The sequence below is a fragment of the Drosophila virilis genome, chromosome 4 (assembly GCF_030788295.1).
Source record: "Drosophila virilis strain 15010-1051.87 chromosome 4, Dvir_AGI_RSII-ME, whole genome shotgun sequence".
Classification (NCBI taxonomy): Eukaryota; Metazoa; Arthropoda; class Insecta; order Diptera; family Drosophilidae; genus Drosophila; species Drosophila virilis.
In genome coordinates this window covers 7,178,860-7,203,554 of record NC_091546.1, presented here as the reverse complement: position 1 = coordinate 7,203,554, position 24,695 = coordinate 7,178,860, and the positions used below count along the sequence as shown (strand labels likewise).

Sequence of the window (24,695 nt, the reverse complement as noted above, 5' to 3'; positions counted from 1 at the left end):
GGACCCGGAGGGGTGCAGCAAAAGGCTCGCATCAACTTTTGTGTCAAATAAGCGCAAATTTTGAAGGCGTTTGCCAGCTGCCCAAAGAGGCGACACCATCATCTGTCTGCGGGAAGTTGAGCGTCAAAATGCACAGCAAACAATTTCAACAAATGTCAAGTGTAGAACGTGCCAGTCATAGAGACAGATACGCACAGATACGCAAACATATCCAGATACGCAGATAAGATTGCAGTCGGATTGCTGAATGTTTGCCGAAATGTCGGCTTAGTTTTGAGATATATTTATAGCTATGCATGCCAAAAATCAAGCTGCAAATCTGTTGCGTACACTGAGAGAGACTTAAATATAATTCAAGTTTTTATGACTTTGTTCGAAAATTTAAAACATTTTTTTGAAAATGTGTGTCTGAGTCCATAAATTGAATTTTACCCACAGGGAAACATCTTAAATGCAACTAAACTTTTACTCAAGCTTAATAAAAGTTCAGATTTAAATATACAAATTGGAAGAAAAAAGTAAATTTTAGTAAATATATTATTTTTTTTTTAATATTGGGCTAATTAATATTATAAGGGAAATATTCTTTCTTTTCGTGGCTAAATAAAGTGTAAATTAATGACTTTTTCTCCGAGTGTAAAATTAATTAGCTTTTCTCTAAGTGTATTGATATCTACCTATAACTAAAAAAGGCAACTGGAATTAACTTTTAAATATCAAGCATTTTATTTAAGTCGATTAAAGCTTTTGTCATCTCGTCTTATTAATATACTTTAATATTCATTATAATGCTGACAATACATTTAGTCTGCTGATTACTTATAATTAATATATTAAGGTTTAATCAACATATGAATGAATGCAGTATTTCATTCTCAAATGAAAAGCCGGAATCAGGTTTGAAATATGTTCAAGCTCAAGCAAATTGTCATTGTATTCCCCATGCGGAATATCTTTTTTGTTTATTGCCCAAAAATGATATTGGTTCTAAAAGTAAATATTATCTCAATAGTTCAATACGTTGACAGCGAATGCAGGAATTAGGAAGCACTTGGCTATAAATGAATATATATAGCTTTATTCGTTTAGATCGGCCAACCGTGAAGTAAGAGATTTATAGCTTGACTCGTGGGAGATATTTCTTGATATTTGTTTATGCTACAGCTATATTGTAAAGCTTAGTGTGGGATAAGTATAGCATTTATTAATAGAATATATATTAACCTGACTCAGAAATAGATTTGGTTTTTTTAGCTTTTGGCCAGATACTTAGACAACTTATTGTCCGCGCACTGCTAGATAATTTATTTTTTTAAATAAAATTATTAATTATATTACTATTATTCAAATCTCCACAAGTAGCAAAGAGATAATTCGGAGTTGAAATATATATTAAAACAAAATTGTTGCCTTTTTAACAATTTTGATTTTTCTACTAAGAAATAACAAAGCATTCGCCTTAAATTTTGCTGTCATGAATTGTATTTGGGTTTGTTTCTTTCTGCATATCAAAAAACATACATAATTAAATATATATTTTATTTAAATAATTTTGTCATGTGAAACAACTAATTCTCCATTAAAATTAGCCTCCACTTTTGATAAATACGTGAAGGACATTACAACTTCTCCCCTGCAATATGTATATTAGCTTTGATGTGTTCTTAGCTATTTCAGAATTTAATTAATTAATAAATATTTGTAAATGTAAATGTTCTACGGCATATTTGGACATGCGTGAAGCAGCTGTTGGCAGCATCAAAATTGTACGCACACAGCGAATAATTCGAGGAACACCCTTTATGTGCATTTGTGTGGGAAATTTGGTTTGTCGCTTTTGTCACTGGGCAACAAAATGAAATTTTTGCATGCGGAAATAACAACAATTGTGGCTATAACATTGCAATGACAGCAACAACAACAACAACAACAACAACAACAATGTTGCCCGATTGGCATTGGTCGCGTTTTGGGAATTTTATTTTATATTTTTGTATTTTTGATGGCTCTGTTTGGTGTTCGATTTACAACTTTACTGAAATTTTTGTGGCCTGGTCATCAACTCGTTTCTGCGAGCGAAATTCATATCATTTTATGAGTTCGCCTTGGCTGTGTGTGTGTGTGTGTGTGTGTGTGTGTGTGTGTGTGTGTATCTGTGTCGCACACATACGTACTTGTCGGCAATATAATTCTGTGTCTTGCAGTGTTCGCCACAACTTTAACTTTCTTTAAGCTGTTGGAATTTCGGGCCGCAAAATCCCCACAAATTAGATAAACATGTAAATGATTATTGACACAAAAAGGACGACTTCTGTCAGGGTGAGGTGAGGTGAGGATGCCGCTAAGGCTGTATTAAATCTGAATGTGTAATATGCGTATGAATAATAAGGTATCCAAACAGGGCACAACACAAAAAAGGGACACAACTGGCAATACAAATTGACATTTTATTTGCCTTTCACCTGATGACAGACGACAGCCGAGAGTCGAGACGCGACAGCAGGGGAGCGGAGACGAGACACGGCAACCGCAACGCAGCCGCAGACCAGGTGCGGAACAGGTGCGGGAATAGGTGCGGGGATAGGTGATCAGATCAGAGAGCTCCCGAAAAACGCATAATGTAGTAATTGAGTGGCGTGAAAATTCTGTTGCCAGCACGTCTGAAGTCTGAAGCAATGCGTAGCACATAAATATTGAGCTTAGCATGCCACAGATACACAGATACGGCTCACAGCTAAAAAAGATACCAAGTGTAACGCACAGATACAAATGTATCTTTAAGGACGGCGCTGCTTGGACTCCATTTACCAAAGACCCATCATTGACAAAACATTAAAAGTTCGCTCGCTTTACTTTCAAAATGTGAATGCACTTTTATTATGGCTGTTGTTGTTGTTGTTGTCGTATACGTGACGAGTTTTTTTTTTCGGGCATTGCTCTACTTTTTCTTTGAGCAACAGCAGCAGCAACAGCAGCAGCAGGAAGATGAAATTATTTTTGGGTTTGTTGCGGACATACGTTAAATTTCGTCTTTAAGCTGAGACCCGAGAGTTTTCTTGCATGTTTATGGCGCTTAAACTAAAGGTGAATGTTGGACGGCAGCTTAAATGAGATTTGTTGGCTTAGCGTAATTTTACAATATTTTCATCTAGCCAAGCCAGGCAGAGTACTTAAAAAATGGGCGCATAAAAAACTTTTAATAATAATAAAAAATAAAAAAAACAAGTGGGTCATTTAAAACAGACATTGGGTATGGCCAAGCAAATAGTTGTACTCTTAAATAACAATTGCGCTTAGTTTTCGTATCATTTTTAAATTTGAGTCTAAACGAAATTTTGGCGAGTGTCGCAAAGATGTGCATCGTATTGGGGCAATCAGCCAGGCGAGTCACGTGCCACGTGAGGGTCAGCCGCTGGTTCCGCGCCAAGGGGAGGCTAACGCTAAGGAATTCGATTTACATGACAGCGGCAAGTGTCACAGTCTATCAATAGCAAATGAAGCAGCTGCTTCTCACAGTTCAATTGAATAGGAAAAACAAATTAAAAAAATTAATTACGTGTGAGGTTAGCAGCCTAGCGTGTCTTTGTCTTAACTCCGTCTTCGGTAATCGCCGTAATGACCCTTTCGTTTCGTTGGCGGGGGCAAATCAATTGCCAGCGGCTGTCAAATTAACCGGCAAAACATAAATAATATCTGAGGCTATTTCATTGATGGGCCAAAGTCCATTTAATGAAGTTGATGTGTGCCGCATATTAAGTATACGCAGCGGGTGGTTGGGCCGGGTAGGGTTAGTTAGTTAGCTAGTTAGCTAGTTAGCCGAATGTTGGCTTTGGCCGGGCTATTTAAATATGCAATTAAATTCTATGCCAGTTAAATATGCCCATTTACAATTAACTGCTGCGCCTGGCAGCCATCTAAACATATAATCAAGCTTAAAAAAAGATCATGTAATGCCAAGTCTGGCTGCAAGATCGTGCTAAAAATAACGAAGAACGCATTATAAATGCCAAGTCAACTCTAGAGAAGGGCAGCAACAGCAGCAGCACTTAAAAGTAATTTGCCCCATTATGGCGTAAGGGCCTGCAAATTGCGCATCTAACAAGTTAAGAATAGAATAGGAAAGCGATATGCACTAAAAATAGTAACAAGCGCATCCAAATGCGGCTACAGTCGCAGAGCTGAGCAGCTGCCCCAGCCGGAGCCTGTCCAAGAATTGCTCCTGTGATGATGGCCCATAAACGATGAGCAACATTTCTGCTGCTGCTGCTGCTGCTGCTGCGTCTTCTCCAGCTGCTGATTGACATAAAGAGCAAGTGGAGTCATAAAAGAAGTTGCTGCCAGCAGCAGATGAATCAACATTCCAAGCGGTCAACGTACCACGCACCAAAGCATGCCACAGCGCCCAGGATGATGATGATGTTGCCACAGCAGCAGCAGCAGCAGCAGCATCGTCCATAAAGACAAAGACAGTGGGCATTGAATGCATTGAAAGCGGCTGCTTAAGCCAACCAAAAACTCAAAGAGAAGAGGCCAAGGCAAAAGATGCCAGAACGTAACATTAAAATAAACGCGCTCAGATAAATCTTCAGGTTCTGCTGGCCTCGCCCTTCCGGCCCCTGCAGCCAACCAGCCAGGCAGCCAGGCAGCCAGGCAGCGAGGCAGAGTCAGAGGCAGAGGAAGAGCAAGACGCTGCCAGCCAAGTCCAGCGAAAATGCAATCAAATGCGTGCACTGAGACAAAAATAATGTAATATTCATGCTTGCATTAAGCACATTTTATCGCTAACATTTTAGAGTCAATTAAAATTTCGATCAACTCAATTGAAAAAAAATATAAAATTTACTTTTGTGAAGAATGTTTGGTGTTTATTCACAATTTTTTTACAAAAACATTTGACTTTAAAGTAAAAAATAAAATAAATAAAGAAAAAATAATAAAAAATTAAATAAATAACTAATTTAAATACTTAGATGTATTTAAATTCCTTTTTTTTAAGTAATTAAATCCTGATCTTAAACTTGCAAAAGATCATTTTGTTTTTTGTTTGCAAAAAACTTTTCTAAATAGTAAAATATAATACACAAGAATATTTTCTCTAAGTGTGCGCCTGTCACAGTGTGCTTGTGTGCGTGCGCGTGCTCGTGCATGTGTTTGTGTATGTGCGTATGTGTGCGATGCGTACGTGATGTCCAGCACTGGGCAATGGTCAGTTTTCAGTCTGTTTTTGCACTGCGCCCCGGTCGCGCCTCTAGTTTTCAAACCCAGTCCAAAACCAAGTGTGTCCAAGTGTCCAAGGAGGCCATCTGCAAAATGCACGCATCGCACATCGCACATCCGTGAAATTCCTGGGCTGCTCTCGTGCTATGCATTTACGTTGACGTTGCAATTACAACTTGCGGCCAGCGGCAACAATGTGAGCCAAGAGGCAGTTAGCTGTGGCCCTTTCTTTGCTTTCAGCTGCGTTCTCACGACCAAAGGCAGCTGCCTCCCCCTCAGTTCCCTCTGCTGCCAGCTGCCTGTTTACTGTGTGATTATTACAAGAAGCCAGAAAATAACAGGCTTTTGCTTAGAACGCAGCAAACGTTGACTCCCCGCTCAGATCAGTCAGTCAAGTCGGAGCCCAAAGTTACTTAAGAGCTTGCCACGGGCGGCTTCATTATGGCCCAGACACAAAGCCAAACAACTCGAGTGCACTTTTTAAGCTCTTAAATCTGCCAAGTGGCACTTGAATGATCAGAACACTTGCCCTCCGACCCGCCACAGCCTTAACCTTAGGCGACAATAGTTGACAGTGAACACTTTTTTTTTGTTTATCATGATTTTATTTGCCCCAGAATGGTTAGAACCAGTCCTGGCACCATATATCGATAGACTGTAACTATTACACTATATGCACTGATGATTCACAACAAATCTAATCCCTGCACATTCCGACTCGTCACGTCAACCCCATTTAATTCCCCGGAACGGTTACTCCGCCGCCGCCGTATCATTCGTAACGCACCGAATTGGGTCTGTTTAGCTGTCCCCGTGGCAGCATGGAGAACTCGAGTCCCTTGGCGTTGCCGTATCGCGTTATCTGCCCGATTTGGTATTCAGCGGGTCCAGGACCAGATTTTTTGAAGGCCGGCATCGAAGGTTTCCGTCCAAACGAATACTGTGGACCACGGCGCATGCGTGCGTCGCATTTCTCATAGCCGAATGTGCTTGGCAAGGTGTAGGCAGCCGGTCCAGGTCCTAGCAAAAAAAAAAAAAAAACAAAAAAAAATGTTTTACTCACATTTAAAACTTATTTTTCATCCTCATTTACCTGTTGGTCTTGGCATTTTTTTTTTATTTTTTTATTTTTTGATTAAATTATGTTTTTTTTTTTTTTAAGAATACAGTTTGAGGGAAGAAAATAGGTTTTTGTATGAATTTTGAGCTCTCGTCGAGTTGTTGTCGAAATGTGTACCGCCGGCACAATGAGAAATTCTATAAACTAATTCGAATATCTGTACGATCATAAAAGCAAGGGTCAACTGTTTCCAAAAAATTGCTCTTCTACACGCTTGAAAAATTTTCTCTCTTTTTTAATCTAGTTTTCCTAGTTTATGTGTCAGTTTTTTTTTTTCTTTTTTCTTTTTGTTTTCTCTTTACCAAAATTTAAAAGCAAATGTTTTCTTAAACATAAAATTTTTAACATTAACACTAATTTTCGTATGGTTTTTGTCTCGGAGACTTCGTTTCTCATGACATACTCTGGAAAATGAAAATGTTTCATTTCAATTATTTTTTTTTTTTTATTTAATAGACATTTGCGGTGTCAGCACAACAAGTTTCTATAAGTTTCTATAATATTATGATTCCGATAACAAGGATATTCAATCGATATTTATCGATTTGCGAGCAAGCCGGCAACTGATCGTTGATTCAAATTTTCTGATGTAAATCTCAAAATTTACAGCGTATATTTTGATCTAATAAATTGTGTGCTTAACTAAGGGCTACACAATATTCAAATAAACTGTCGAGGGTTGAATTTAAGCCACAAACCAAATTTCGGCCTGTAAATCTAGTTTTTACACCTAATCTAATCTATGTTGACTAACTAACTTAGTTCAAAGTTCGATTGTAAGTAGCACATAAATTGGAGTACGGTCCTTATTACTACTCTACTTGTTTTTAATTATCGAAAGTTCTTTACTTTTGGCAAACACTTTCCCAAGCATCTTCAATTTGCTTTTAATAGTTAGTTCTATTTATTTATATAAATATTTTGATTTCCAATACATTTTCATCAAACTCAGCCTGCTTAGAAGTTGTGCGAGCCCATAAGGTAATAATATGTTCTTAGATGCTGATATTTTCCAAGACAAGGATATTAAATATCCTACAAGGGCATTAAATATGCCCACTTAAGTCAAAGTCGTGCTTATATTACTTATATTTATAATAGGATAATTTTATTTAATTTGTTGCCACAAACACGATTCAACATTTATAGTTTTAAGTATTTTTGGCTAGACGCCTCAGTTGACACATCCCGGATGATGTATTAGTATTTTGCATTGTTTGTGCACTGTACGTAATTATTCACTCAAATAAGCAGCTTCTGTTGTCGACGACACTTGGGAATAAAAATAAATAATTAACACCTAAGGTGTAAAAAGCATTAATTAAATTTAATGCACACGCCACACTAATTAATATTTAATTTGTACAACTTTTGCATTGTTCTCCCGTCGATGACATGAGTTGATTCCCGCCTCATCTAATTGATGGCAGCACAATCTGCTGCACAGGCACACATTCAATCACACATTCACTCATTCATGCACTCATTCGCTCATTCACTCTGTCAGTCAGGCATTCATTCATATACAATTTTCACTGAAACTGAAAACGCATTCTGACAAGTGAATCTGCTGCGCGAGGCCGCCAGACAAATTGTTTGCTGTTCATTAATCTAAATAATGTCAACTTTTTGCCGAGAGTCTGTCGTTTGTGGCACTCGGGGAATCCCTGAACAGAAGCAACTGAATTGAAATAGGTGCCATTCATTTCTGACAAGCAAATTACAATTCCAAATTTATGCGAACCTCCATGCGGCAATATGATTTCATCATTTAATTTTATTTCTTTCTGTGTTTCAAGTTGTTGCTCAAAAGTTGTTCGTCAATTTGTCTGCTAATTTTATCTGATTTTTTTTTTTTTTTTAGATAGGAGTATACAGCTCGACTAGACGACACCCTCTAAGCAGATTTTAAATGTTAGTTATAATTGTGAAAAAGAAGGTTTGAATCCGGCATTTTTCACTTTCTCTATTTGCCACGAATCAAAGATTAAATTAAAAAGTGCATTATATGATCATATTTTTATGATACCCCATTTGTAAAACTGACAAACAAAGGGTATGCATATTTGTTGGCAAAAAATAATTTATAATTCAATTTACGCCTTGCGATCGCTTCGCAAATAAATTCTAAAAATTCAGGAAACTAAGCAAAACTTATAAATTATATTTGTTGTTTTGATTAAAGGAAATTAAAATGCATTTTTTGCTAAATTGTTTCTGGTAGCTGTTTAATAAAATTAAAAAAAAAAAAAAAACATAATAGTAGAAAAATTGAATTGAAAAGTTGAAGAGCACAAACTGAGAGTACTCTCTCAACACACGCATAAAAAATATAAGGATTTTTAAACATTTGTAAATAAAATAATAATTAATTATCTAGTAGAAAAAAAGTTAAAAATCAATTTATTTAAATGCAAACAAATAATCAAATCAAAAAAACTACGCAATAAAAAAGCAATTAACAATTTATTGTTTCTATTGACAGGCAGATAAATTATGAAAAATGATTTTGTTACATATTCAAACAGCTAAATGATAAATTAATTGAAAAACTTATTTTTTCTCGGGGTGAGCTCTTCATCTTTAATTTTCCAAGTCGCTTTCAATTTTCGATTAGCAGTTTTCTGTTGACCCTTTTCCATTTGTCACTTAAACTTGCGGCACAAAGTTGAATTCTTTTTGCTGGCGTTTTTTTTTTTCTGTTTTAGTGCTAAAACTTTTGCACTGACTGCATATATTAAGAACGATGCAAAAAACTTGCTGCACTTACAGAAAAATTATGCCTAGCGGTCACTCGGAGCTCGTCTGGCCCAGCGGGTGGACACTTCCTTCGAGCCACACGATTGAGCCGGGGCTGCTTTATTTAAATTTAACGAAATATTTAAGACTCAACAATTCTATGAAATTGCAGCAACAAGATGCACACAACGGCCACAGAGGAATATGTGGCGTCAACGCGGCTGAGGCACAGCCTGGATTTGGATATTTCCAATAACGTTATCGAAATGGAAACAAATCGGCAAATGCCTGGCAAAAATTGCAAAAATAATCAACAACGACGTGGACGACGACGACGAGCACGGACACAATATGCAGCCGGAGGACTAGCTGGCATTTTTTGTTGGTCCATCAATTTGGCCATTTTGATTTGCCTGGCACATAGCACAAATGCCGGTAAGTGTTGTTCTCCTGAAATCCTAATAAAATGTCCGTTATGAGTTAAATGATTTGACATGCGATGAGATGCGAGACATGCGAACGGGACATGTGTTGCCTGAGATGCCAGCACACACTCGCACACTCGCACACAAACCTCAATTAAAAGCACATCAATAACAGTTGCCCCACTGCTGCCCCCCCCTTTTGTTACCCTCCACTTGCCACTTGCCCCATTTGCTATTGCCTGGCAATGCAATTGGCACTTTGCTTGGCAGCTGGCTTGAGGGTCGTTGGTTTTGATTTTGATTTATTTTACAATTTAGCAACATCCAACAAGAAATATGCTAAGCTCTGACTGTGACTGAAGAGCTAAGCCAGGGCTCTAACATTCTTTTCCCGTGTTTCTTTTTCTTTTGCCAAGAGGGTCAACTGCTCGAGTAGTGCGCCACACACTTCTCTACAAATTGGCATATAAATGTTTGCCCTTTCAGTGCACCATTGTCACACACTTAAATTATCTGGGCACTTTTCATATGCCAGCTGCATTTGATATGTTCAATTTTGGACACATTTCAGAAATGTTGATAGCAATAGTTGTAGTTATTCATTTGACCTGGTTTATGAAGAAACAATCTTCGCAGCAGTCAGTCTTTGCTAGATGAGCTGTGTCTAATTGAGACAATCATTGAGCCAGCTGTGAACACAAATGTTGGCAGTTCGAATCGCGCGCTAGTCGGCGAACATAATGTGTTCTTGGTCGAAGGATATACTTCCTACAAGAAAGTAGGAGGGGGCAAGTAAGCAAGTAAGGGAGATGGCCTGAAAGCAGGCAGAGTTCAAGGCAATATCTCTGCAAAATAGTTGAGTAGGTATCTTAACAGCGATATTCTACGAGAAACTGCTTCCAACATCTTTTATAGCCACATACTATACACATCTATATAATCACACAAAACAAGTAAGACAGATGAAGTCGGGAAAGGTGACGGAAAGACAGATAAATGTGCGTGGCTAAATAAAGTCGGCTATTGATGTCATCAAGCATATATAAGAATGCAAGTTTCATAAATTTGCACAAAACTCTGAAATTCTTTTTAACGATTTTCCATGGGTTCAGTGCATTAAAATTGTTAATGAGCTCGACTTGCTTTAGCGCAGAGTAAGTGGCGTTTCTTTCATTTGCTCTCACACATGCCCTATTGTTTTTCCCATCTCAGCATATACGCGTCAGTACCCTGTCATGCTTCCCACTTTAGTTGGGTCTGCCATTTAAATAGTTGTTTGTTCTGTCTCTCTCAACGCGCGCCTGTCGATTGCTTCGAACGTTCTCTTTATAGTTCATTAGAGCATTCAGTTAAGCCGAAGGCGATCTGTTATCTCGGCCACAAAGCAGGCAACAAAATGTGGCAGCCAAAAAAGGCGGCAACAACTATGCCCTGCGGCAAATAAATAAAAGCGAAAACTGAAAATGAAAATGAACCTGTCGCCTGCCTGCAGTTTAGCAGCAAAATTAACACTAGCGTTACATTAACTTTGCCAAGCTCCCAAGTTGCCACAACCTCCTCCGTGCTGTCCCCTGTTACCCATGCGTATATCCAGGGCAACGTGTGGCAAACGTTTTCATAGCCAAAATAAACGCCCGGCAACGGCAACGCCGGCAACCCCCACAAAATTTAACCAGCCACCGAAAATATTCCCCCAGCGCGCATTTGAAAAGCGCTTAAAATGCTAAGCTGCATTTAGGCGCTTGTCCCGAACACACACACACACACACACACACACATGTGCTTGTTGTGTGCTTAACGCCTGTTTTTAACATTTTTGCTGCAGTGTCTTTTTTTTTTGTTGGCCAGCCCCCCGCGGGATGGGGGCTTGGCGTTATGTGGCAGGCACTCGCGGAAGTGGCTGTTGCGGTTTTTGGATGTGTTTGCAGTCAGGCAGCTGGCGCTGTGGCGCTGCACTTTGCTCGTCCACTTTTGCAATTTGTCTGTTTAAGTTCGGGGTTTTGGTCAAAAGTTCTGCCGCCACAAAATCCTGCGGCCTTGTAAAATATTATTTATAATAAGTATTTAAAACACGCGTCAAATCTCGTAAAATGACAGCAAATCATGCTCGGGCTTAAAGCACTTTTATGCTTGAGCCTTTTACTCTGCTCCAAACTGTGATCCAATTGATTTTCAGTCGGGCAAACGTTTGTTTTCTATGATCTGTTTTTAAGAGCCAATGGGGTATATTGGCTTCGTGCTGTTCAATACACATTTTATCGAGAGTATCGAGACTATCGTTTGTTTTCCTTGAACTCAAACAAAGTTATGATATCTGATAATGATATATGATGTATATGGACAGATAACTGTGGACTTTAGAAAATCTGTCGGCCTTCTTCTGCCTAATAAGAATCATTCTCCCGCTGGAAACTGCGAACAGAGCATCTAGCAGTCGTTACCTTTCGCTCTCGTGGGTGTATTTTTTTTTTCGCTCCCGTTCTGGTCAAGCGTCACGAAATTAATTTTAATTTTTTATAGCGCAACCTTTTTAATTTTCTATCAAGCGGTTCGCAAACAGAAAGGCTGATTTTTTTAAGGCCGAGATGCAAGATTTTTAGAAATCCTGGCAGCTACCTGAATGGTTTTAGCCAAAAGAGCTGCCATTTGCAGTGCCACGTAAAAGGGCAAAAGAAAATTGAAAATAATACAAATGATAGAGTTTTTGTCAAGCCAATCCCTAAATACTCTAAAACAGAACATTTTGTACATAAATACAGAAACTGAATTACGTTAAGATTCCTTTTAAAGAATCTCTGATTCAGTCTTATTTCTATCTAAAATAAATTTGAAACCATTTTTTGCCTTGTAAGGTTAATGCAAAACTCACAATTGCACTTTGAGAATATTTTAGAACTTTTAGTAAATTTTCATAAATATTTAAAAAAGACTTACTCCTATGTTTCTTTTGACTAGTATATAAAATATAACTTGAAAAATATTAAGAAAATGATATTTAAATAAATGTGCATAAATTAATACAAATTAACATCCAGTTAAATATCACGATACTGCCGTAGCGCCCAATCGAGCAGCCGCTGTAAATGTCCTTTAGAATAGATAGTGTAAAGGATGAACGCGTTGGGTAATTTTTGTGTTTGCATTTTGACGGCAATTTTATGTACCTGACACGAGCATAAACAAAAGCAAAAGGCACTCAAAATTGCGTAAAAAGGAATAGAAAAGCAGAATGCAAAACAAAAAGCTAAAATCAAGTCGTGAAAAGTGCATTTAAATTGATCACAGGTGAGAAAATGGGTTGGGGTTGGCTAACGGGTGCAATGGGATATAAAGTCAAATCAAATACACGTAGCCAGGTGAAAATATGCAAAGTGCAATAACAAATCCACGTAATCCCCTACACACACACACACACACACACACACACACACACAGCAACAAGAACTGCGCACAGGACAATTGTCGAGCTGCGACGGCAAAGTAAAAGAATATCAAAAACCTTTTGATAATGCCGAAACGATTAAATACCCTTGTAGACATAATAATTAAATGAATTTAAATAGATTCAAAAGATTAAGATTTTAGTTTTAATTATATAAAATATATAGAAATTCATGGCTGCTGAATTACATTGAAATGCCTTAAAGAAAGAACTCGTAAGTTATTCGATCTTCTAAAGTGCTGAAAATATATGCAGAAACAAAATATATGTACCATATATTTTAACAAAATCACACAATTTTCCAAGATTCGACTCTTAACATATATAACCCTGTGATCCAGTCCAATAGGCGGACTGAATTATTAAGATTATAGGATTTATCTATGCCCTCAATTGAACATTTCGATAGTTTCTAATTCTATAACAGAATTGCATTATGCATTTCCTATTCAAATGAATTATCTTTTATTTTGATGTATTTTTTTAATGCGTTACATATTTAATGCTGAAATCATAATACCCGTTTGCTAGAGCATACGACAATATCGACAGCAGCTAAAAATGAACTACAATTTTGCGAATTTTAAGCACATTTCAGCTGCTGTGAAGAAGTCGTCAGCAGTGCAAAACCGATTTGCATATTTTTGCACACACACACACACACGCACACACATGCACACTGAGTGTACAGTTGTGGCAACAATACATACAGCCACATAACTTGCATACAATAAATCTTGTGACGTCTCGAGAGAAAGACGTCACGTAACACACAAAAATGGTGGAACTTACTTTTCCTGTTTCCTGCTTAACTTCCTGCCCCAGCAAGTGCCTTGTTGTTCCTGTCTGTGTGTTGTTTGTGTCTCTGTGAAAATCTTTTCACTCGCTGCTAGCTGGCAGCCGCAGCCAGAGCCAAGTTCGCTGAGGTCCTGGCTGCCGCTGCATCCTTAGCTCCCCCACCTTTGCCAGCGCAGCCTGACGAAGAAAAATTGTAGCTAGTTCACAGGAAAATTGTCAAGTAAACGAGTGGCACTATTACCAAAATGAAAACGAAATGAAAATGCGAATGAAAAGAAAATCGAGCTCGTCATGCATAGAAAATATTATCGTGTGTGTGTGTCTGCCTGTCTGTCCGTCTGTCTGTCACAGCGCGCGGTTATTCATAATGAGCCACAGTCTGACTGCAAACCGGCGTCTGGATTTATATTCATGTGGTGTGTCGCAGAGTTTTGGATATTCCAACTAAGGAACCTGGCAAAGTTTCGGGCGCGCATCATTTTGTCAAAGTTGAGCTGCAAAGGACAGCATCAGCTTCACCTGGATTACAAAGTGGCACCAAGTGACCTTCTCGGGGTCACAAGATGCCTAAAGCATAGGATTCATTGCACTCCAGATGAAGAGTGGATGGAGCTGAGCTTAGGACACAACAATTTAAAGCTGTCTACAGCTTAGGATTCATTGCACTCCAGATGAAGAGTAGGAGGAGATGAATATAAATAAACAGAAAATATTTTTGCTCAAATGAGGAAGCACATGAAAATAATTTTAGGCTTTATTTATTTTCAATAATATTTTTGAATTCCATTGCGAATCTTTCTTAACGAAAGGTATTACTTATATCTAATTAATCATTATAAATTCGAAAATTCCCAGCACAATTTTTCTCGAACGATTGTTGTTTTATCGAAATGTCAGGCAAAATTAGGAAACCTCGATAAGGCTTAGATAGAAGTGAAATGAGAGCAAAACAATTGTAGGTGAACGTCGTCTAAAAATAAACAATAAATATCAAAATTATTTTTAAATCTATTTGGATTTCTGCTCGATTGATATTTAATACAGAAAATAATTTGATTTTTTATTTGCCTTCCGACAGAAAATCTAAATACTTAAAATAAAGTGCACGTGCTTGAGATTTAACAAATTTTGTCTGAGTTTTAAGTCTATATTAATAAGAATTTGATTTGTATTTTTTTATTTTCTGTTTTTTTTTTTTCTCCCTTTTTTGTGCTTAAATTAGACTCTCAATCGAAAGTACAAAGCTATCTTCCAAATGTGTTCGAATATGATTTACAAACGTGTTGGCAATGTCTAATGATAGCTCGACCATGCAATCAATACCCTGTAAAAGTTGTTTACCAACTAAGGAGGGCTATATTAACTACTCTGCTTTTTGATTTACTAGAAGATTATTATAGAACGGCTCTAAAGAGCATGTCGAGAGTACTTAAATTTCCCAAAGAGTAAATATTTTCTTGTTGATGCAGAGTATCTAGCGGCAGAGCACACCCGGCTGGCACATTCTTATTTACTTGATTGTAACGCTTTCTCAATTATTCCCTTCGCACCAGTGTGTGTCTGCTGCAAACACTTGGAGCGCCAACCGCAACCACATCATGTACTCCCATTAGGAGCGATCCCAGACGCCCCCTGGACCAACCAGGCTTCCCTTTGTCGCAGCGAATGGGGTAAATGGGCAAATAACGATATGTTTACATATGGCGTTGCCAATATGGTAAGACGACAGAAAAGAGAAAAAAAAAATGGAAGAGCGAAGTAAAATGGAGCAGCGGCGAATGTGTCGCTGATTTATATGCGAATTTGTGGGCTGTCGCCAAAGGTGGGGCACGTAGCCGGGTGACGCCTGTTGCCGCCGCGGGCCGCGTGGGTGGGCGGCAAACAAAACTGGGTAAAATATACAAACAAACAAACATACAAAAGACAAACAGTCAGACAGCGAGAGACATACAGACTGGCAACACAACAACTTGGCGAATATCTAGAATATATGAAAATATTTTTGTTTCAGTATCGTGGGAAAGACAAATGTCTTCAGGGGCTAGAGGCATGCAGCCAGCCAGCCAGCTGTGCTTATGTGTAACATTCTGTGGATGGGGCATTTTTAAATCTTTAAAATGTTTGCTGCATTTTGTCAATGGCCCCAGTTTAGCAGCCGACGACTAGCTGCTGCTCATTTTGAATGCATACTTCATAAATCCTTGTCATAACTTTGCTATCAAGTTGCCACAAAACCGTTAAGAACTTCGTCTGCCTTGCCGCAACTGAGGATGCCACAGTTTTCCGCATGTTGCGTATACGCTACGTTGGCTACCAATTGCAATTTTTATGCCACTCGCCACGCCCCCAAACTATTTATTGTTCATTTATATGCAATGTCCTCTACTGCATGGCCACAAAATAGATGGCCCGGCGATAATAAACCGGCAATGATAAATCTAACGACAAGATTAGAACTCATAAAACGGCGACGAGAGCTGAACGGCAGTTGAGAGAGAGCCAACTAAAATTTAAGTCAATAATAGTCGCTGCTTGCTTATTTTAAAGTGATTTTAAACTTTACGAGTTGTTAGGGATTTTACGTAAATATATGTAAAGTTTTTCGAGCATTTTTATTATTATTGAAAGTATTAAAGCTGACTTTTAATGTTTAAAATTCTGCATGCCTTTAAAATTACAAAATTTGGCTGTCATCGAAATTCTTTCATTATATACATTAAGCTTTTTAGTTATTAATATCTATTTTATTTTGAATTTTTAAATACGGCAATTGCAACAATTATATAATAAACATTTTGTCAGCTTAAGACAATTAAAGTTTGGAAAGCTTTTAAGGAAGTATCTGAATATAATTTCTTGCTGAACATTTTGTCTCAAAATGAACTTAAAGCTTGACAAAATGTGAATAAGTGAAAGCTTCAATTATAATGGCTAAATAGAAATATATATATATTATAATTTATTGAACTAAATTTTAGATTCTAAAACAACTTTCTACCGCCAAAAATGTTTCATGTCAAGCATTAACTAATAAACAATTAAATGATCGAAATCTTAAATTTAAAAAATATTAATTTAATTTAATTAAATTTGAACAAAATTAATGAAACCTTAAAAACTCACTTAAAAGTTAACTTAAAGCTTTAATTGTAAATTGTAATTACAATTATGTTAATTAAAAACTTAAAAGCTCGCATATTACAAATTCAGCTTTGAGTGCTTCCCCTTATTTGCTTACGCTTCCACTCTCCTTTTATACTTGTCGCATAATGAACGACATAAGCAGCAAGGTCTTAAAGCTCGCACTTAGAACAATATTCCAACTGTGACGCTTCAATTAGCCTTAAAATCAAGTGTCACGCGCTCGGCTCTCGCACGTAAAAAATAAAAATAAAAGAAAAATCTTCAACAAACCGGAAATATTTTAATTTCCGCTTTGACCTTATTTTAGGCATTTTATTTTTTTTTTTCCAGCTTTTAGGCAATTTTTGCGCCTGCCTTTTAATTGCAGTCGTGTTGTTGTTTTTTCCACTTTTATTTTACACATTAAATGAAAGTAAATACTTTAAGCAGCAGAAGTCGGCAGCAAGCAAATAAAATTAAAACAGTGCAAAGAACAGGCAAAAAATTTGCATAAAATGTTTTAATTTCAGCCCGAGACGCCGAACATAGCCAGTTACCCAAACGCCCAGCGCCCTGCTTCCCGCTGCCTGTTCCCAGCTCCCATTTTAAAGATGTCGCATATTTGCCCTCTGACCACTCGCTGCCCTTAATTGAATTGTTTAATGGAGTCTTACGGCGACAGCAAACAGAGAGCAGAGACAGTGAGTGGCAAAATCAAAACGGCGTAAAATAAAGGCGAATGCGGGTCGACCAACCGTTTTGGCCGGCCAACTGACGGCGCCCAACTCCTGGACATCCTTTAATTTAACGCCACTTGGCAGCCATAAAAAAAAACAACAACAACAAATTGTCGCCATTGGTCAGTGGGGCATGTTGTGTGAGTCGGGGCAAAACGGAAAAAGGTGAAAACTCACACATTATTATCTTTATCAGCTGCGCGTAGCTGTTATCAGTTATCAGTTGCCCTCGAGGCGGCGCATTCAATTTGGCATATTATTAACCTGTCCGCTGATTTTATGCTTTCGTTTTGCCGTCCAACTTGCGCGCGTAATGGCAAAAGTTAAATCAGGTCTCAAATGTTGGCTAAGCCGCCAGCATCGTTCAGGCACGCTTGTGGCCATTTCTATATATATTTCTGACTAGATTTTTTTCTCAATGCAATTGGGATTAAAGCTGAATATTGGCTACGGACTGCTCTGCTGTTGCGCTGTCAGCTGTCAAAATATTTTTTTTTTTTTTAATTTAAAGTTCCTTTTACCCAATAGACTGCGCACTTCCAGCAGCCAGGCCAGACGGCTAGTCACGTCTGGCCATAAAGTTTGGCCAGAAAATTTATATATTGTATTTGTCAGATTCTGCAAATATAATGATGAACATGAACCAAAACAAAACTACATAAAATAGGCAGAGATGTGAGTGAATTTTTGATGATCTTTTCTGATTCACTTAAGAAATATGCCTTAAATAAATCACAATTAAATCCGATTTAAAATAATAATAAATAGCTTGAATATATTTTTGATCGTTAAAAACATAAATATAACACAAAATTAAGTCGCAGAGAAAAATATAAATAATTATACACATTTTCAATATGAAAAACTTCAATGGAATTAGCTTTTATTAAGCGAAAAGACAATTGCATTGGAGTTCGCGAGCTCAATTTTGTTCAAGGCAAATGATTTCAAATTTTTTTGCATGTTTTGCAAATATAAAAAAAAATTAACAAATAAATACGCAGCAACATCAGTGTATTAATATGTCAGAGTCAACAAATTGATATGTGCTTAAAATTTGTTATTAATTTATTATCGTGTTATTAATCTTTGCATGGATTATGTTATTAACTAATTTAAAATACATAAATGCTGCAACAAATGTCAGTCAAGTTGCAACTAAAAAAGAGATAATTGATTCGCTTGTTATTCAAAAATATATTTGTATATATTTGTAACATATATATTTTATTGTAACTAAAGTTAAGAATACTCGAATACCTGGCCTGGTTAATTGGCCTGCCTTTACGCTTTCACCGGTATTGTGCCTTAAAGTTGTGGCTGCAAATCGAAACTACCTTATTAAGCAAATTTTGTGCACAGAATGTGTTCAACTTTTCAGCTTTTCCGAGCTACGTGCGTGTGTTTAGGCGAGCGTGTGTGTGTGTTTTGTGGCTGTGAAAACAGCAACAGTTTGCCCAATTGCCAATGCATAGCACAGCAAACAGTGCCACAACAACAGAACCAGGAAAAGACCAACAATTACACTAACTGCCAACCCCATCAAAGCCATATCCATGAGTCTGCCTAGTCAGCTAGTCGACGGGTGAGTGTGTGTTCGAGGGAAGGTGGGTAACATGGGCTAGGGTTGGGTGGCAGGCAGCCCGGCAGCCAGTCATACAGTTCAGTGGGGCGTGCTGATGAACAGTTAAAGCCGCTTTAAGCTGTCATTTCGGCCAAAAAGCAAAAAGCAGTGGCCAATAACAAAATGCGTGCCTCGATCAGGCCAGCAAGAATTCAGCACGTCATCGAAGTTCATAATTTTGGTTGTTTCTTGTGCTCGTTACCCAAATGAATACGAGTATATTGGCTTGCTTGAAATTGGGTATATCCAGCCATTAAATGATATATGAAATTTTAATTTATTTATGAGAGCTCCTCTAAGACCTTTCCTTAGCTAACTGACCTCTGAACGAGCATTGAGCAGTCGGTTTTAGCCGTTTGCAGCAGTTGTATTTGTTTCGTTTTCTTCATTTTTTTTTTTGTTTTTTTTTTTTTTGACAAATTCCTTGGGGACACATTTACCGTTTTCACACACAATTTTCCTTTCTCGCTTTCTGGGCAACTTTATGTTGGGGGCAAGTTTTGTAAGTGTCGCTTGTAAGTTTTCAGATTTGTTATTTGGCAAGCGGCAGCCGCTTTTAACCTGGCCCAAATGCCGCACACGAGTCTAAGCCCGTCCTGTCTGTGGCTTGTAGCTTTGTGTATGGATTTTGTTGGTTTTGGTCTAGGCATTATTATGCTTATTGGCGCATATGGAGCACGTATTATGATGGGCAGTTTAGACAACAACACAGATGCTGCGGAGTCTTGATTCCACAATGGACTCCGGCAACCCCTGCTGCATATTGGCTAAGCTCTTGCGTATGGCTACGTGTGCGTTTCGTATCCTTTAACATGTTTCTCAATTTGCACGCATAATGCTCTTAGTGTACAAAAACCATGTGCACATAGATATACATACATATATGTGTATATTCATATTTATGGCATCCTTTAAGTATTATAAAAGTTGCTCTTGCCTGTAAATGATTCAATAATTTGCCAAGCTCTTTGCACTTGACTTTCGTAAGCCAATATATTCGAGACTCTAACTATTGAGTCGAATAGATTTGTGTTATTAAGCTCAGAAAGGCATTATTTAATTAGAGAGCGAATTATTACGATTTATTTAGAGCTAAATAATGCATATTATAAATCAACACTAAATAAATATAAATGTAGCTGTTTACAATACTCAAATAAATATATAAAAGGAAATCTGTCATAAATTAACAATTTCCATCCCACAAATAAATTCACAAAAAACTTGTAACAATTCCAACGAAAATAATATCATACAAAATAATATATGAACAAGCTCACGAGAACAAAGTTCCATAAAAACTTTTCACTAGCTAAATTTAAGCTAAGCGAAATATAAAATATTGAACTAGTTTTGCGAGCGAGCTCAAAGTTACATATTTTGCAAAATTGCATAAATTAAACTAATTGTTGTCATAATAGCCAATTAGCGAAAAATACAAACATAAATCTTATCAAAATAAAGTGGCTGCGAAACGAATGTAACATGAGAAATGTTATAATTCCAAAAACAATCACAAAACCAAATCCAAGACAACAACTCTGGCAACAAGCTGAAGAAAAACTCACTTTCATTTGACAGCCGAGGCTTCATAATTTGTTTAACGTCTCTGGGCTTAATACGAAAAGCAAACAGACCCATATACGTACCGCCGGAGAGCTCCAAACAAACAGAGAGAGAGAGAGAGAGGGCGAGATAGAGAAAGAGAGAGAGAGAGAGAGATGTTTGATAGCATAGCACAGAGAAACACGTGCCGCGGGGCAACTTCTAAAATGAAAAGTGTTAAAACTTTTACTTTCAACGCTTTTTGTGTAACTTGGGGCCAGCATTGGGGCCGGCCCCGGCAAGCGGACCCGGGCATGTAAATTAGCTTTTAAAGAGCCAACAAAACTGGGCCCAGAGAGTCAACAAGTGGCGCATGTGGCTCGCTGCGGGTAATTATATTGTGGTCACGTTCAGCCAGGCATCTGCTTAATGTTGTGTTACACTTAAACTCCGATCTAAGGCTAGACAAGGACAGACAGACGAGAGAGAGAGAGAGAGGGAGCACACTTTAAGCCTGTGGTCTGGGCTTGGTTTTCGGCTGCATTTTGGGCTAATTGTGTGGCTGCTGCTGCTGCTGTTACAGTGTCAGCCAGCAGTCTGTGCATTGCTTATGCAATTTGTCAATATGTCGATGAAGAAATATTAGTATTATGATATGTAGCTGGCTGGCTGGCATGGCGTATGAGCAATGCGCGACGACAGCTTGAGTGTTTGTTTAATAATTTTGCTGCTGTTGCAATTGTTGTAATACTTTTTTCATGGATCGTTGTGAAATCTCAAGTAGTTGCACTGCAGATGCTGCTCGCCTGATATGATTACCATTCAAATAGCTGCAATTAGCCAGCTGCCTGTGACAGATTAATGCGGCACGTGGCCCATCGCATAATCTATCCAAGTGTATCTCTGTGTGTGTCCAAACCATCTGTTAATGCTCGCTAATATGCCTAATGACAGTCGTCTGCCATTGTAAACTGCGGCATTATTAATTTAAATAGCATGTCGAGCAGGTAAATAGACAGACAGACAGACGGACGGACGGTCGAACGGTTAGACGAACACGCAAGCGTTAGATACAATAGCAAGCCAACAGATACAGATACAGATACAGATACAGATACAGATACAGATACAGATACAGATACAGATACAGATACAGATACAGATACAGATACAGATACAGATACAGATACAGATACAGATACAGATACAGATACAGATACAGATACAGATACAGATACAGATACAGATACAGATACAGATACAGATACAGATACAGATACAGATAAGATACAGATACAGATACAGATACAGATACAGATACAGATACAGATACAGATACAGATACAGATACAGATACAGATACAGATACAGATACAGATACAGATACAGATACAGATACAGATACAGATACAGATACAGATACAGATACAGATACAGATACAGATACAGATACAGATACAGATACAGATACAGATACAGATACAGATGCAGATGCAGATGCAGATGCAGATGCAGATGCAGATGCAGATGCAGATGCAGATGCAGATGCAGATGCAGATGCAGATGCAGATGCAGATGCAGATGCAGATGCAGATGCAGATGCAGATGCAGATACAGATACAGATACAGATACAGATACAGATACAGATACAGATACAGATACAGATACAGATACAGATACAGATACAGATACAGATACAGATAAAGATACAGATACAGATACAGATACAGATACAGATACAGATACAGATACAGATACAGATACAGATACAGATACAGATACAGATACAGATACAGATACAGATACAGATACAGATACAGATACAGATACAGATACAGATACAGATACAGATATAGATATAGATATAGATACAGATACAGATACAGATACAGATACAGATACAGATACAAATGCAATGATACTGTATTTAATATCGCTACAGCCCCAACATTTCACACATGGCTCCGTTTGATGATTTGATAAGTTCGCTAACAGTTGAGAAATGTAAAGCAATGTTTAACAAATACCTTTGCGTGTCGCAGCAGGTTGGCGCTTATTTATTTATTTCCATACCCTAACCCCATTGAAAATGAAAATAGGAGTTTTTATAGCCTAATGCAAACGTATGTAACAGGTAGAAGGTGGCTTTCCGTAGCTTTTAAAATATATAAATTCGGATTTTATTCATCTATCCGCATGTTGATATCAAAAACTATAAGAGATATATATCAATATCTTCCCTGTCTAAGCAAAAAGAGAAGAATGTATATCGATACACACAGATCCAGAAAGATAGCTAAGCACTTTATTACTTCAGATGTCATTATAATTCCACGAAAATAACATAAAGATCGGATCATAAGCACCGAAGTTACTTGAGCTCGCACTTTACATAGTATCTACTAGTTGGGCACTCGCAACTTAAAGACTCTTACTTTTAAATGGGAACGTGCGCTCTGATGGAACCACTGGTTCATTTGAATATAGCGGCACTTTCAGAAACAACCATGTTTACATTATCATAAAAAGATCTTGCTCATGCCGTTAACTTGTGAAAGATTTATGCGAAGTGCCATAAAAAACGTGCAAACAAGTGTTGACAAACGAGTACAAATAATGCTGTTTTGTCGCAAATATAAAGAAATTACTTTATATCTTAATCGAGGCTAAACTTGACAAGCTTTTAATAAACATCGGCAATTAAATATTTGTCAACTATATACATATTTGATCTTTTATTTATATCTAAGGACTGTCTATTCCTATTTTTAGTCACACTCTGAGGTTTATAATAACAATGCCAACATATGTGTATCTATGCACGATTACAAAACAATATAATGTAAATATTTATTTAATTTAAATATAAATATTTATTTTATTTAATTTTAGACACTCATCACTTTGTTTTTCACATGTTTCATTTCCATTATATTTCTGGGAAACTTTACAACACTTAAGCAGCTGCTTGGGGCTGTTTGGCGAATTCATTTTGCTCTGTTGCCAATTTTGGCTTTAAATCAAACTCAAAAAAGAATCGCAATTTTTGAAAAATAGCAGAAGTTAAAAACCAATTGCGAATCTAATTTAGTTTGCCACATGCAAAAAAAAAAAAAAAAACAAAACAAAGTAATAATTTCCGCATAATTTACACTCCAATTACGCAAAGTCAAACAAAGTCAAAGACGTCAACGTTTTGTTTTTTAATTTTTTTATTTGTTACAAGTTTATGTCAAAACACGTAGTTTTGCCATTTGAAAGGTAATTTGCCAAATCTCTGTGCTACCGCCAGCTAGTTCTTTATAGCAGCTCGTGAACTAGTTCCTCTAAAGTTGCCATAAATATAGAAAACAAAATAACTAGCGCAAATATTTATATTTAAAGTGAGCGGAGTGCTCGTTAAATTTGATTATTGACGCAATTGTCTAACCAAATTGCGCTTTATGCAATGCAAATTGTAGGGTATATGTCAGGTATATATATTAGTCAAACAAGGCTCGGTCAGCTCGTCCCCATAAACATATCTTGAAGCGCACGAATATCACCTGCCATTTAGGCGTATAATTTGTTAACTCTATTTCCCCCCCCCCCCCCCCTCCCTCCTCTCACTCTCTCTCTTTCCGCCCGATGAATTGGCATTTATTCTGGCAGCTTTTTAGAGACCCGAAACGACCCGCTCGAGCTGCGGCTCATTTATCATTTTGCAGTGTGACAAACAAATAAAACACAAAGTTGACAAACGCTCAAAACGCTCGTTTGTTGTCTGTTTGTCTATGTTGTTGTTATTGTTTTAGTCTCCCTTTGTTGTTGTTGTCGTTGGTGTTATTGTGTTTTTTTACTGGCATTTAAGCATCAATTTCAAATCGCATTTCAGCTGCCGTCTTACGCGTGGCTGATTTTTGCGGCAACAATAGCTTGATACGA

General features: G+C 37.5%; 2 protein-coding genes across 4 annotated transcripts in view; one reads left to right on the top strand and one right to left on the bottom strand.

Annotated features, from left to right (window-relative positions):
- The window catches only part of LOC6629113 (streptococcal hemagglutinin), a 42,663-nt gene that overhangs the window by 9,723 nt on the left and 8,245 nt on the right, over window positions 1-24,695 (top strand). For all 3 annotated transcript variants that reach the window (XM_015173013.3, XM_002052571.4, XM_070208892.1), the window contains one exon: window positions 9,249-9,511. In XM_015173013.3, coding sequence (XP_015028499.1) covers window positions 9,249-9,511 — 263 coding nt within the window. The remainder of the gene's footprint in view (window positions 1-9,248; window positions 9,512-24,695) is intronic.
- On the bottom strand, window positions 5,792-6,596 carry LOC6629112 (protein CIMAP1D). Its single transcript, XM_002052570.4, has 2 exons — window positions 6,311-6,596; window positions 5,792-6,237 (listed from the first exon to the last, which is right to left on the bottom strand). Exons 1-2 carry the CDS (start codon window positions 6,324-6,326, stop codon window positions 5,990-5,992), a joined length of 264 nt encoding a protein of 87 aa, XP_002052606.1. The 5' UTR covers window positions 6,327-6,596; the 3' UTR covers window positions 5,792-5,989.